Source organism: Salmo salar, unplaced genomic scaffold (genome assembly GCF_905237065.1).
Source record: "Salmo salar unplaced genomic scaffold, Ssal_v3.1, whole genome shotgun sequence".
Lineage (NCBI taxonomy): Eukaryota > Metazoa > Chordata > Actinopteri > Salmoniformes > Salmonidae > Salmo > Salmo salar.
Genome location: NW_025548829.1, coordinates 36,754 through 52,715, shown reverse-complemented (window position 1 = coordinate 52,715; position 15,962 = coordinate 36,754). Strand labels below are relative to the sequence as shown.

The 15,962-nt window shown below is 41.8% G+C and overlaps 1 protein-coding gene across 3 annotated transcripts in view; it reads right to left on the bottom strand.

The window, feature by feature from the left end:
- LOC123733362 (uncharacterized) overlaps positions 1-15,962 on the bottom strand; it is a 79,345-nt gene that overhangs the window by 28,581 nt on the left and 34,802 nt on the right. For all 3 annotated transcript variants that reach the window (XM_045712779.1, XM_045712778.1, XM_045712780.1), the window contains exons 6-7: positions 10,650-10,778; positions 2,577-2,705 (exon numbers count right to left, since the gene is read on the bottom strand). In XM_045712779.1, coding sequence (XP_045568735.1) covers positions 2,577-2,705; positions 10,650-10,778 — 258 coding nt within the window. The remainder of the gene's footprint in view (positions 1-2,576; positions 2,706-10,649; positions 10,779-15,962) is intronic.

Genomic DNA, 15,962 nt, shown 5'->3' with positions numbered 1-15,962 from the left:
TTGGCAAAGAAAATTTCAGATATCTTTATCGGGTTGTTTTGCATGGAAAATATTGGATGTTGTTTGGCAAGGAAAATATCGGATATCGGGTTGTTTGGCAAGGAAAATATTGGATATCGGGTTGTTTGGCAAGGAAAATATCGGATATCGGTATCGGGTTGTTTGGTAAGAAAAATACTGGATATCGGATTGTTTGGTAAGGAAAATACTGGATATTGGTATCGGGTTGTTTGGCAAGGAAAATATCAGATATCAGGTTGTTTGGGAAGGAAAATACTGGATATCGGTATCGGGTTGTTTGACAAGGAAAATGTCAGATATCGGGTTGTTTGGCAAAGAAAATTTCGGATATCGGTATCGGGTTGTTTAGCATGGAAAATATCGGATGTTGTTTGGCAAGGAAAATATTGGATATCGGGTTGTTTGGCAAGGAAAATATCGGATATCGGTATCGGGTTGTTTGGTAAGGAAAATACTGGAAATCGGGTTGTTTGGCAAGGAAAATACTGGATATTGGTATCGGGTTGTTTGGCAAGGAAAATATCAGATATCAGGTTGTTTGGCAAGTTAAATAACGGATATCGGTATCGGGTTGTTTGACAAGGAAAATGTCAGATATCGGGTTGTTTGGCAAATAAAATACTGGATATCGGGTTGTTTGGCAAGGAAAATATTGAATATCGGTTTGGAGTTGTTTGGTAACGAAAATAAAGGATATCGGGTTGTTTGTCAAATAAAATACTGAATATCGGTATCGGGTTGTTTGGTAACGAAAATACTGGATATCGGTATCGGGTTGTTTGGTAACGAAAATATCAGATAACGGGTTGTTTGGCAAGGAAAATATTGGCTATTGGGTTGTTTGACAAGGAAAAAATCGGATATGGGTATTGGCCAAAAATGTCATATCGGTGCATCCCTAATAAACATGTCTACTCCCCTTCATCTACACTGACTGAAGTGGATTTAACAAGTGACATCAATATGGGATCATTGCTTTCACCTGGATTCACCATGTCAATTATGTCGTGGAAAAAGCAGATGTTCATAATGTTTTGTACACTCAGTGTCTTCAAATAATTGACATAAACAACAAATTATAAGCAGATGCTTTACAGCAGTGGTTCTCCAACCGGTCAATCTTCAAGGCATTCCTAGTCGATCACCAAATATTTCTGTAGAAAAGCCAACCAACTATAAAGGCTTGCGCTCCTTTTTAAAATCGTGTTGAGTTGTTGCCGGTAGGTGCACTTGATTCAAACGTCCTGCGCACCGGGTAAGCAACGTGTTCCCATGAGACAAACTCTGCCTTCCCGGAGGACTGGCAAATCTGTGACTAAATCGAGTGCACCTACTGCGTAGATAGCTCAAATCACTGTGGCTACAGAGCTTCCATGACTCTGGCCACAGCCAAGTTTAATAGGCTTACGTAGGATTTAATATCTTTTAAAACCATGACCACAGAGAGACTGTCAACGAATACAGCAAAGAGCTGCTGTTTTTATGAGAGTTCATGTTTAAGTTTATTTTCAGCACGGTCACTGTTTACATAAAACTATTTTACAATGCGCACTTCTCCATACTTCTGCTCGGGCTGCATCGCCAATGAAAGAGTAGCCAAGTATCGATTGCCTTGCGGTTTATTATTATTAGCAGCTCGTCGTGTCGATTTTAATATTTAGGAATTTTTCGCTTTCTCTGGTCATAGGAACAACATGAATTTGTGCATGAGGCAGATGCGGTGCGACTCGAGTTTCAACATCAGGTGGAAGACGGTGTCCCCCCTCTCTGGTCAGTCTCACCGGAGGAAAGGAGGGAGAGAGCAGGGACCGTGAGAGGTGGTTGGGAACAATCATTTTGAAATGTCATCCAACTCGGAAATCCAACTCGGAAACTCAGGCATATTTCTAGAGCTCCAACTTTTCGACCTGAAGTTCACTGACGTCGTGATTTGACCTCGTTGACCTTCAGATGCAGATACCATCAGTCCAGTAGAATAAAAAGCTATTTATTTCAATTCTTGCTCCACAGAATTGCTCCACAAATCTGTGACTAAATCGAGTGCACCTACTGCGTAGATAGCTCAAATCACTGTGGCTACAGAGCTTCCATGACTCTGGCCACAGCCAAGTTTAATAGGCTACTAGCTTATGTAAGATTTAATATCTTTTAAAACCATGACCACAGAGAGACTGTCAATGAATACAGCAAAGAGCTGCTGTATTAAACCAACTGATCTATTTTGGTATCAAAGCTAGAGTTTTGAAATATAGTATGGTCTGATTAATAACAACATTGGCAGTCCAATCATATAGCCTAATGCTGGGATAATGTATTAGGCCTACTGCCCAAACCTCATTCCTACAAAACTGTTTGTGTGAGGTTAATGTAAAAAAAAACAATCTGAGCAGTAAATCTCAGCCATTTTTTTTTACTGTGAAAGTGATCTAGACTTAGAAAAGGTTGGTGACCACTGCTGTAAAGTACATACTCAGATACACAAAATGCATCTGGTTTCAGATCTTGAAGTTTCTCCTCTTCAATAGTAATATCATCAATTCTGACCAGTAACTTACCTGCTTCCAACGGTCTTTGATCCATCACTAAAATAAATGGGATGATCCATAGAGAAGTCACTCTTCATGGACAGATGACTGGGTACTGGAGAGACTGATCTCTGGAGAGACTGAGTTTGCTTGGAGATTCTGAAAAACAAAATGAATCACCATGTAACTACATTTCAAAATATATCCAAATTATATATCAATCGATTACATACATCACATAAAGCATTAAAATATATGGTATTACATAAAGCAAAAAACATACACTGAGCGTACAAAACATTAAGAACACCCTCCTAATATTGTGTCCCCCCTTTTTTGCCCTCAAAACAGCCTCAACTCGTCAAGGCATTGACTCTTCAAGGTGTAGAAAGCGTTCCACAGAGATGCTGGCCCACGTTGACTCCTATGATTCCCACAGTTGTGTCAAGTTGGCTGGATGTCCTTTGGGTGGTGGACCATTCTTGAGACACATGAGAAACTGTTGAGCATGAAAAACCCCTCAGCGTTGCAGTTCTTGATACAAATCGGTGCGCCCGGCAGCAAGTAAGTAAAATAAATAGGTTTTGATTATGTTTTAATGGTAATGGGGACATACGTAAATGCCAACAAAGTATACTGCTCAAAAAAATAAAGGGAACACTTAAACAACACAATGTAACTCCAAGTCAATCACACTTCTGTGAAATCAAACTGTCCACTTAGGAAGCAACACTGATTGACAATAAATTTCACATATTGTTGTGCAAATGGAATAGACAACAGGTGGAAATTATAGGCAATAAGCAAGACACCCCCAATAAAGGAGTGGTACTGCAGGTGGAGACCACAGAACACTTCTCAGTTCCTATGCTTCCTGGCTGATGTTTTGGGCACTTTTGAATGCTGGCTGTGCTTTCACTCTAGTGGTAGCATGAGACGGAGTCTACAACCCACACAAGTGGCTCAGGTAGTGCAGCTCATCCAGGATGGCACATCAATGCGAGCTGTGGCAAGAAGGTTTGCTGTGTCTGTCAGCGTAGTGTCCAGAGCATGGAGGCGCTACCAGGAGACAGGCCAGTACATCAGGAGACGTGGAGGAGGCCGTAGGAGGGCAACAACCCAGCAGCAGGACCGCTACCTCCGCCTTTGTGCAAGGAGGAGCAGGAGGAGCACTGCCAGAGCCCTGCAAAATGACCTCCAGCAGGCCACAAATGTGCATGTGTCTGCTCAAACGGTCAGAAACAGACTCCATGAGGGTGGTATGAGGGCCCGACGTCCACAGGTGGGGGTTGTGCTTACAGCCCAACACCGTGCAGGACGTTTGGCATTTGCCAGAGAACACCAAGATTGGCAAATTCGCCACTGGCACCCTGTGCTCTTCACAGATGAAAGCAGGTTCACACTGAGCACATGTGACAGACGTGACAGAGTCTGGAGACGCCGTGGAGAACGTTCTGCTGCCTGCAACATCCTCCAGCATGACCGGTTTGGCGGTGGGTCAGTCATGGTGTGGGGTGGCATTTCTTTGGGGGGCCGCACAGCCCTCCATGTGCTCGCCAGAGGTAGCCTAACTGCCATTAGGTACCGAGATGAGATCCTCAGACCCCTTGTGAGACCATATGCTGGTACGGTTGGCCCTGGGTTCCTCCTAATGCAAGACAATGCTAGACCTCATGTGGCTGGAGTGTGTCAGCAGTTCCTGCAAGAGGAAGGCATTGATGCTATGGACTGGCCCACCCGTTCCCCAGACCTGAATCCAATTGAGCACATCTGGGACATCATGTCTCGCTCCATCCACCAACGCCACGTTGCACCACAGACTGTCCAGGAGTTGGCGGATGCTTTAGTCCAGGTCTGGGAGGAGATCCCTCAGGAGACCATCCGCAACCTCATCAGGAGCATGCCCAGGCGTTGTAGGGAGGTCATACAGGCACGTGGAGGCCACACACACTACTGAGCCTCATTTTGACTTGTTTTAAGGACATTACATCAAAGTTGGATCAGCCTGTAGTGTGGTTTTCCACTGTAATTTTGAGTGTGACTCCAAATCCAGACCTCCATGGGTTGATACATTGGATTTCCATTGATTCTTTTTGTGTGATTTTGTTGTCAGCACATTCAACTATGTAAAGAAAAAAGTATTTAATAAGATTATTTCTTTCATTCAGATCTAGGATGTGTTGTTTAAGTGTTCCCTTTATTTTTTTGAGCAGTGTACATTTTTGATCAGTGTGTGTGTGTGTGTTTAAACTATTTAACTGTACTAGAATGCTTAGAAGGCTGCTAAAATTTTTAATATCGGTTATTGGTATCGGGTTGTTTGGCAAGGAAAATACTGGATATCGGTATGGGGTTGTTTGGCAAGGGAAATATTGGATATCGGGGTGTTTGGCAAGGAAAATACTGGGTATCAGGTTGTTTGACAAGGAAAATGTCAGATATCAGGTTGTTTGGCAAGGAAAATACTGGATATCAGGATGTTTGGCAAGGAAAATATTGGATATCGGGTTGTTTGGCAAGGAAAATATTGGATATCGGGATGTTTGGCAAGAAAAATATCTGATATCAGGTTGTTTGGCAAGGAAAATACTGGATATCGGTATGGGGTTGTTTGGCAAGGAAAATACTGGGTATCGGGTTGTTTGGCAAGGAAAATACTGGGTATCGGGTTGTTTGGCAAAGAAAATATCAGATATCGGGTTGTTTGGCAAGGAAAATATCTGATATCGGGATGTTTGGCAAAGAAAATTTCGGATATCGGTATCGGGGTGTTTGGCATGGAAAATATCAGATATCGGGTTGTTTGGCAAGTAAAATACTGTATATCGGGTTGTTTGGCAAGGAAAATACTGGATATCGGGATGTTTGGCAAGGAAAATACTGGATATCGGGTTGTTTGGCAAGGAAAATATCGGCTATCGGTATCGGGTTGTTTGGTAAGGAAAATACTGGATATCGGGTTGTTTGGCAAGGAAAATATTGGATATCGGGATGTTTGGGAAGAAAAATATCAGATATCAGGTTGTTTGGCAAGGAAAATACTGGATATCGGTATCGGGAAGTTTGACAAGGAAAATGTCAGATATCGGGTTGTTTGGCAAGGAAAATACTGGATATCGGTATCAGGTTGTTTGGCAAAGAAAATATCAGATATCGGGTTGTTTGCCAAGTAAAATACTGGATATCGGGTTGTTTGGCGAGGAAAATACTGGATATCTGGTTGATTGGCAAGGAAAATATTGGATATCGGGTTGTTTGGCAAGGAAAATATCGAAAATCCGTATCGGGTTGTTTGGCAAGGAAAATACTGGATATCGGTATCGGGTTGTTAGACAAGGAAAATATCAGATATGGGGTTGTTTGGCAAGGGAAAAACTGGATATCGGTATCGGGTTGTTTGGCAAGGAAAATATCAGATATCGGGTTGTTTGGCAAAGAACATTTCGGATATTGGTATCGGGGTGATTGGCATGGAAAATATCAGATATCGGGTTGTTTGGCAAGTAAAATACTGTATATCGGGTTGTTTGGCAAGGAAAATATTGGATATCGGGTTGTTTGGCAAGGAAAATATCGGCTATCGGTATCGGGTTGTTTGGTAAGGAAATACTGGATATCGGGTTGTTTGGCAAGGAAAATATTGGATATCGGGATGTTTGGCAAGGAAAATATCGGATATCGGTATCAGGTTGTTTGGTAAGGAAAATACTGGATATCGGGTTGTTTGGCAAGGAAAATACTGGATATCGGTATCGGGTTGTTTGGCAAAGAAAATATCAGATATCGGGTTGTTTGCCAAGTAAAATACTGGATATCGGGTTGTTGGGCAAAGAACATTTCGGATATCGGTATCGGGTTGTTTGGCATGGAAAATATCGGATATCGGCTTGTTTGGCAAGGAAAATACTGGATATTTGGTTGTTTGGCAAGGAAAATATTGGATATCGGGTTGATTGGCAAGGAAAATATCGAATATCGGTATTGGGTTGTTTTGTAAGGAAAATAATGGATATCGGGTTGTTTGGCAAGGAAAATACTGGATATCGGTATCGGGTTGTTAGGCAAGGAAATGATCAGATATCGGGTTGTTTGGCAAGGAAAATACTGGATATCGGTATCGGGTTGTTTGGCAAGGAAAATATCAGATATCGGGTTGTTTGGCAAAGAACATTTCGGATATCGGTATCGGGTTGTTTGGCATGGAAAATATCGGATATCGGGTTGTTTGGCAAGGAAAATATCGGATATCGGGTTGTTTGGCAAAGAAAATTTCAGATATCTTTATCGGGTTGTTTAGCATGGAAAATATTGGATGTTGTTTGGCAAGGAAAATATAGGATATCGGGTTGTTTGGCAAGGAAAATATTGGATATCGGGTGTTGTTTGGCAAGGACAATATAGGATATGGGTATCGGGTTGTTTGGCAAGGAAAATATTGGATATCGGGTTGTTTGGCAAGGAAAATATCGGATATCGGTATCGGGTTGTTTGGTAAGGAAAATACTGGATATCGGATTGTTTGGTAAGGAAAATACTGGATATTGGTATCGGGTTGTTTGGCAAGGAAAATATCAGATATCAGGTTGTTTGGGAAGGAAAATACTGGATATCGGTATCGGGTTGTTTGACAAGGAAAATATCAGATATCGGGTTGTTTGGCAAAGAAAATTTTGGATATCGGTATCGGGTTGTTTAGCATGGAAAATATCGGATGTTGTTTGGCAAGGAAAATATCGGATATCGGGTTGTTTGGCAAGGAAAATATCGGATATCGGTATCGGGTTGTTTGGTAAGGAAAATACTGGAAATCGGGTTGTTTGGCAAGGAAAATACCGGATATCGGTATCGGGTTGTTTGACAAGGAAAATGTCAGCTATCGGGTTGTTTGGCAAATAAAATACTGGATATCGGGTTGTTTGGCAAGGAAAATATTGAATATCGGTATGGAGTTGTTTGGTAACGAAAATAAAGGATATCGGGTTGTTTGGCAAATAAAATACTGAATATCGGTATCGGGTTGTTTGGTAAGGAAAATACTGGATATCGGTATCGGGTTGTTCGGTAATGAAAATATCAGATAACGGGTTGTTTGGCAAGGAAAATATTGGCTATTGGGTTGTTTGACAAGGAAAAAATCGGATATGGGTATTGGCCAAAAATGTCATATCGGTGCATCCCTAATAAACATGTCTACTCCCCTTCATCTACACTGACTGAAGTGGATTTAACAAGTGACATCAATATGGGATCATTGCTTTCACCTGGATTCACCTTGTCAATTATGTCATGGAAATAGCAGATGTTCATAATGTTTTGTACACTCAGTGTCTTCAAATAATTGACATACACAACAAAATACTGGATATCTGTATCGGGTTGTTTGGCAGGGGAAATATTGGATATCGGGGTGTTTGGCAAGGAAAATACTGGATATCGGGTTATTTGGCAAGGAAAATATTGGATATCGGGTTGTTTGGAAAGGAAAATATTGGATATCGGTATCGGGTTGTTTGACAAGGAAAATGTCAAATATCGGGTTGTTTGACAAGGAAAATGTCAAATATCGGGTTGTTTGGCAAGGAAAATACTGGATATCGGGTTGTTTGGCAAGGAAAATACTGGATATCGGTATCGGGTTGTTAGGCAAGGAAAATATCAGATATCGGGTTGTTTGGCAAGGAAAATACTGGATATCGGTATCGGGTTGTTTGGCAAGGAAAATATCAGATATCGGGTTGTTTGGCAAAGAACATTTCGGATATCGGTATCGGGTTGTTTAGCATGGAAAATATCAGATGTTGTTTGGCAAGGAAAATATCGGATATCAGGTTGTTTGGCAAGGAAAATATTGGATATCGGTATCAGGTTGTTTGGCAAAGAAAATATCAGATATCGGGTTGTTTGGCAAGGAAAATACTGAATATCGGGTTGTTTGGCAAGGAAAATATTGGCTATTGGGTTGTTTGACAAGGAAAAAACTGGATATCAGGTCGTTTGGCAAGGAAAATACTGGATATCGGGTTGTTTGGCACGGAAAATACTGGATATCGGTTTCGGGTTGTTTGACAAGGAAAATACTGGATATCGGGTTGTTTGGCAAGGGAAATACTGGATATCGGTATCGAGTTGTCTGGTAAGGAAAATACTGGATATCAGGTTCTTTGGCAAGGAAAATACTGGATATCGGGTTGTTTGGCAAGGAAACGATAGGATATCGGGTTGTTGGCAAGGAAAATATCGGATATCGGTATCGGGTTGTTTGACAAGGAAAATGTCAGATATCGGGTTGTTTGGCAAGGAAAATACTGGATATCGGGTTGTTTGGCAAGGAAAATACTGGAAATCGGTATCAGGTTGTTTGGCAAGGAAAATATCAGATATCGGGTTGTTTGACAAGGAAAATATTGGATATGGTTATCGGCCAAAAATGTCATATCGGTGCATCCCTAATAAACATGTCTACTCCCCTTCATCTACACTGACTGAAGTGGATTTAACAAGTGACATCAATAAGGGATCATTGCTTTCACCTGGATTCACCTTGTCAATTATGTCGTGGAAAAAGCAGATGTTCATAATGTTTTGTACACTCAGTGTCTTCAAATAATTGACATAAACAACAAATTATAAGCAGATGCTTTACAGCAGTGGTTCTCCAACCGGTCAATCTTCAAGGCATTCCTAGTCGATCACCAAATATTTCTGTAGAAAAGCCAACCAACTATAAAGGCTTGCGCTCCTTTTTAAAATCGTGTTGAGTTGTTGCCTGTAGGTGCACTTGATTCAAACGTCCTGCGCACCGGGTAAGCAACGTGTTCCCATGAGACAAACTCTGCCTTCCCGGAGGACTGGCAAATCTGTGACTAAATCGAGTGCACCTACCGCGTAGATAGCTCAAATCACTGTGGCTACAGAGCTTCCATGACTCTGGCCACAGCCAAGTTTAATAGGCTTACGTAAGATTTAATATATTTTAAAACCATGACCACAGAGAGACTGTCAACGAATACAGCAAAGAGCTGCTGTTTTTATGAGAGTTCATGTTTAAGTTTATTTTCAGCACGGTCACTGTTTACATAAAACTATTTTACAATGCGCACTTCTCCATACTTCTGCTCGGGCTGCATCGCCAATGAAAGAGTAGCCAAGTATCGATTGCCTTGCGGTTTATTATTATTAGCAGCTCGTCGTGTCGATTTTAATATTTAGGAATTTTTCGCTTTCTCTGGTCATAGGAACAACATGAATTTGTGCATGAGGCAGATGCGGTGCGACTCGAGTTTCAACATCAGGTGGAAGACGGTGTCCCCCCTCTCTGGTCAGTCTCACCGGAGGAAAGGAGGGAGAGAGCAGGGACCGTGAGAGGTGGTTGGGAACAATCATTTTGAAATGTCATCCAACTCGGAAATCCAAGTCGGAAACTCAGGCATATTTCTAGAGCTCCAACTTTTCGACCTGAAGTTCACTGACGTCGTGATTTGACCTCGTTGACCTTCAGATGCAGATACCATCAGTCCAGTAGAATAAAAAGCTATTTATTTCAATTCTTGCTCCACAGAATTGCTCCACAAATCTGTGACTAAATCGAGTGCACCTACTGCGTAGATAGCTCAAATCACTGTGGCTACAGAGCTTCCATGACTCTGGCCACAGCCAAGTTTAATAGGCTACTAGCTTATGTAAGATTTAATATCTTTTAAAACCATGACCACAGAGAGACTGTCAATGAATACAGCAAAGAGCTGCTGTATTAAACCAACTGATCTATTTTGGTATCAAAGCTAGAGTTTTGAAATATAGTATGGTCTGATTAATAACAACATTGGCAGTCCAATCATATAGCCTAATGCTGGGATAATGTATTAGGCCTACTGCCCAAACCTCATTCCTACAAAACTGTTTGTGTGAGGTTAATGTAAAAAAAAACAATCTGAGCAGTAAATCTCAGCCATTTTTTTTTACTGTGAAAGTGATCTAGACTTAGAAAAGGTTGGTGACCACTGCTGTACAGTACATACTCAGATACACAAAATGCATCTGGTTTCAGATCTTGAAGTTTCTCCTCTTCAATAGTAATATCATCAATTCTGACCAGTAACTTACCTGCTTCCAACGGTCTTTGATCCATCACTAAAATAAATGGGATGATCCATAGAGAAGTCACTCTTCATGGACAGATGACTGGGTACTGGAGAGACTGATCTCTGGAGAGACTGAGTTTGCTTGGAGATTCTGAAAAACAAAATGAATCACCATGTAACTACATTTCAAAATATATCCAAATTATATATCAATCGATTACATACATCACATAAAGCATTAAAATATATGGTATTACATAAAGCAAAAAACATACACTGAGCGTACAAAACATTAAGAACACCCTCCTAATATTGTGTCCCCCCCCCTTTTTGCCCTCAAAACAGCCTCAACTCGTCAAGGCATTGACTCTTCAAGGTGTAGAAAGCGTTCCACAGAGATGCTGGCCCACGTTGACTTCTATGATTCCCACAGTTGTGTCAAGTGGGCTGGATGTCCTTTGGGTTGTGGACCATTCTTGAGACACATGAGAAACTGTTGAGCATGAAAAACCCCTCAGCGTTGCAGTTCTTGATACAAATCGGTGCGCCCGGCAGCAAGTAAGTAAAATAAATAGGTTTTGATTATGTTTTAATGGTAATGGGGACATACGTAAATGCCAACAAAGTATACTGCTCAAAAAAATAAAGGGAACACTTAAACAACACAATGTAACTCCAAGTCAATCACACTTCTGTGAAATCAAACTGTCCACTTAGGAAGCAACACTGATTGACAATAAATTTCACATGCTGTTGTGCAAATGGAATAGACAACAGGTGGAAATTATAGGCAATAAGCAAGACACCCCCAATAAAGGAGTGGTACTGCAGGTGGAGACCACAGAGCACTTCTCAGTTCCTATGCTTCCTGGCTGATGTTTTGGTCACTTTTGAATGCTGGCTGTGCTTTCACTCTAGTGGTAGCATGAGACGGAGTCTACAACCCACACAAGTGGCTCAGGTAGTGCAGCTCATCCAGGATGGCACATCAATGCGAGCTGTGGCAAGAAGGTTTGCTGTGTCTGTCAGCGTAGTGTCCAGAGCATGGAGGCGCTACCAGGAGACAGGCCAGTACATCAGGAGACGTGGAGGAGGCCGTAGGAGGGCAACAACCCAGCAGCAGGACCGCTACCTCCGCCTTTGTGCAAGGAGGAGCAGGAGGAGCACTGCCAGAGCCCTGCAAAATGACCTCCAGCAGGCCACAAATGTGCATGTGTCTGCTCAAACGGTCAGAAACAGACTCCATGAGGGTGGTATGAGGGCCCGACGTCCACAGGTGGGGGTTGTGCTTACAGCCCAACACCGTGCAGGACGTTTGGCATTTGCCAGAGAACACCAAGATTGGCAAATTCGCCACTGGCACCCTGTGCTCTTCACAGATGAAAGCAGGTTCACACTGAGCACATGTGACAGACGTGACAGAGTCTGGAGACGCCCGTGGAGAACGTTCTGCTGCCTGCAACATCCTCCAGCATGACCGATTTGGCGGTGGGTCAGTCATGGTGTGGGGTGGCATTTCTTTGGGGGGCCGCACAGCCCTCCATGTGCTCGCCAGAGGTAGCCTAACTGCCATTAGGTACCGAGATGAGATCCTCAGACCCCTTGTGAGACCATATGCTGGTACGGTTGGCCCTGGGTTCCTCCTAATGCAAGACAATGCTAGACCTCATGTGGCTGGAGTGTGTCAGCAGTTCCTGCAAGAGGAAGGCATTGATGCTATGGACTGGCCCACCCGTTCCCCAGACCTGAATCCAATTGAGCACATCTGGGACATCATGTCTCGCTCCATCCACCAACGCCACGTTGCACCACAGACTGTCCAGGAGTTGGCGGATGCTTTAGTCCAGGTCTGGGAGGAGATCCCTCAGGAGACCATCCGCAACCTCATCAGGAGCATGCCCAGGCGTTGTAGGGAGGTCATACAGGCACGTGGAGGCCACACACACTACTGAGCCTCATTTTGACTTGTTTTAAGGACATTACATCAAAGTTGGATCAGCCTGTAGTGTGGTTTTCCACTGTAATTTTGAGTGTGACTCCAAATCCAGACCTCCATGGGTTGATACATTGGATTTCCATTGATTCTTTTTGTGTGATTTTGTTGTCAGCACATTCAACTATGTAAAGAAAAAGTATTTAATAAGATTATTTCTTTCATTCAGATCTAGGATGTGTTGTTTAAGTGTTCCCTTTATTTTTTTGAGCAGTGTACATTTTTGTTCAGTGTGTGTGTGTGTGTTTAAACTATTTAACTGTACTAGAATGCTTAGAAGGCTGCTAAAATTTTTAATATCGGTTATTGGTATCGGGTTGTTTGGCAAGGAAAATACTGGATATCGGTATGGGGTTGTTTGGCAAGGGAAATATTGGATATCGGGGTGTTTGGCAAGGAAAATGTCAGATATCAGGTTGTTTGGCAAGGAAAATACTGGATATCGGGATGTTTGGCAAGGAAAATATTGGATATCGGGTTGTTTGGCAAGGAAAATATCGGCTATCGGTATCGGGTTGTTTGGTAAGGAAAATACTGGATATCGGGTTGTTTGGCAAGGAAAATATTGGATATCGGGATGTTTGGCAAGAAAAATATCAGATATCAGGTTGTTTGGCAAGGAAAATACTGGATATCGGTATCGGGAAGTTTGACAAGGAAAATGTCAGATATCGGGTTGTTTGGCAAGGAAAATACTGGATATCGGTATTAGGTTGTTTGGCAAAGAAAATATCAGATATCGGGTTGTTTGCCAAGTAAAATACTGGATATCGGGTTGTTTGGCAAGGAAAATACTGGATATCTGGTTGATTGGCAAGGAAAATATTGGATATCGGGTTGTTTGGCAAGGAAAATATTGAATATCCGTATTGGGTTGTTTGGTAAGGAAAATAATGGATATCGGGTTGTTTGGCAAGGAAAATACTGGATATCGGTATCGGGTTGTTAGACAAGGAAAATATCAGATATGGGGTTGTTTGGCAAGGAAAAAACTGGATATCGGTATCGGGTTGTTTGGCAAGGAAAATATCAGATATCGGGTTTTTTGGCAATGAACATTTCTGATATTGGTATCGGGGTGTTTGGCATGGAAAATATCAGATATCGGGTTGTTTGGCAAGTAAAATACTGTATATCGGGTTGTTTGGCAAGGAAAATACTGGATATCGGGTTGTTTGGTAAGGAAAATACTGGATATCGGGTTGTTTGGCAAGGAAAATATTGGATATCGGGTTGTTTGGTAAGGAAAATACTGGATATCGGGTTGTTTGGCAAGGAAAATATTGGATATCGGGATGTTTGGCAAGGAAAACACTGGATATCGGGTTGTTTGGCAAGGAAAATACTGGATATTGGTATCGGGTTGTTTGGCAAGGAAAATATCAGATATCAGGTTGTTTGGCAAGGAAAATACTGGATATCGGAATCGGGAAGTTTGACAAGGAAAATGTCAGATATCGGGTTGTTTGGCAAGGAAAATACTGGATATCGGTATCAGGTTGTTTGGCAAAGAAAATATCAGATATCGGGTTGTTTGCCAAGTAAAATACTGGATATCGGGTTGTTGGGCAAAGAACATTTCGGATATCGGTATCGGGTTGTTTGGCATGGAAAATATCGGATATCGGCTTGTTTGGCAAGGAAAATACTGGATATTTGGTTGTTTGGCAAGGAAAATATTGGATATCGGGTTGATTGGCAAGGAAAATATCGAATATCGGTATTGGGTTGTTTTGTAAGGAAAATAATGGATATCGGGTTGTTTGGCAAGGAAAATACTGGATATCGGTATCGGGTTGTTAGGCAAGGAAATGATCAGATATCGGGTTGTTTGGCAAGGAAAATACTGGATATCGGTATCGGGTTGTTTGGCAAGGAAAATATCAGATATCGGGTTGTTTGGCAAAGAACATTTCGGATATCGGTATCGGGTTGTTTGGCATGGAAAATATCGGATATCGGGTTGTTTGGCAAGGAAAATATCGGATATCGGGTTGTTTGGCAAAGAAAATTTCAGATATCTTTATCGGGTTGTTTAGCATGGAAAATATTGGATGTTGTTTGGCAAGGAAAATATCGGATATCGGGTTGTTTGGCAAGGAAAATATTGGATATCGGGTGTTGTTTGGCAAGGACAATATAGGATATGGGTATCGGGTTGTTTGGCAAGGAAAATATTGGATATCGGGTTGTTTGGCAAGGAAAATATCGGTATCGGGTTGTTTGGTAAGGAAAATACTGGATATCGGATTGTTTGGTAAGGAAAATACTGTATATTGGTATCGGGTTGTTTGGCAAGGAAAATATCAGATATCAGGTTGTTTGGCAAGGAAAATACTGGATATCGGTATCGGGTTGTTTGACAAGGAAAATATCAGATATCGGGTTGTTTGGCAAAGAAAATTTCGGATATCGGTATCGGGTTGTTTAGCATGGAAAATATCGGATGTTGTTTGGCAAGGAACATATTGGATATCGGGTTGTTTGGCAAGGAAAATAGCGGATATCGGTATCGGGTTGTTTGGTAAGGAAAATACTGGATATCGGGTTGTTTGGCAAGGGAAATACTGGATATCGGTATCGAGTTGTCTGGTAAGGAAAATACTGGATATCAGGTTCTTTGGCAAGGAAAATATCAGATATCAGGTTGTTTGGCAAGGAAAATACTGGATATCGGAATCGGGAAGTTTGACAAGGAAAATGTCAGATATCGGGTTGTTTGGCAAGGAAAATACTGGATATCGGTATCAGGTTGTTTGGCAAAGAAAATATCAGATATCGGGTTGTTTGCCAAGTAAAATACTGGATATCGGGTTGTTGGGCAAAGAACATTTCGGATATCGGTATCGGGTTGTTTGGCATGGAAAATATCGGATATCGGCTTGTTTGGCAAGGAAAATACTGGATATTTGGTTGTTTGGCAAGGAAAATATTGGATATCGGGTTGATTGGCAAGGAAAATATCGAATATCGGTATTGGGTTGTTTTGTAAGGAAAATAATGGATATCGGGTTGTTTGGCAAGGAAAATACTGGATATCGGTATCGGGTTGTTAGGCAAGGAAATTATCAGATATCGGGTTGTTTGGCAAGGAAAATACTGGATATCGGTATCGGGTTGTTTGGCAAGGAAAATATCAGATATCGGGTTGTTTGGCAAAGAACATTTCGGATATCGGTATCGGGTTGTTTGGCATGGAAAATATCGGATATCGGGTTGTTTGGCAAGGAAAATATCGGATATCGGGTTGTTTGGCAAAGAAAATTTCAGATATCTTTATCGGGTTGTTTAGCATGGAAAATATTGGATGTTGTTTGGCAAGGAAAATATCGGATATCGGGT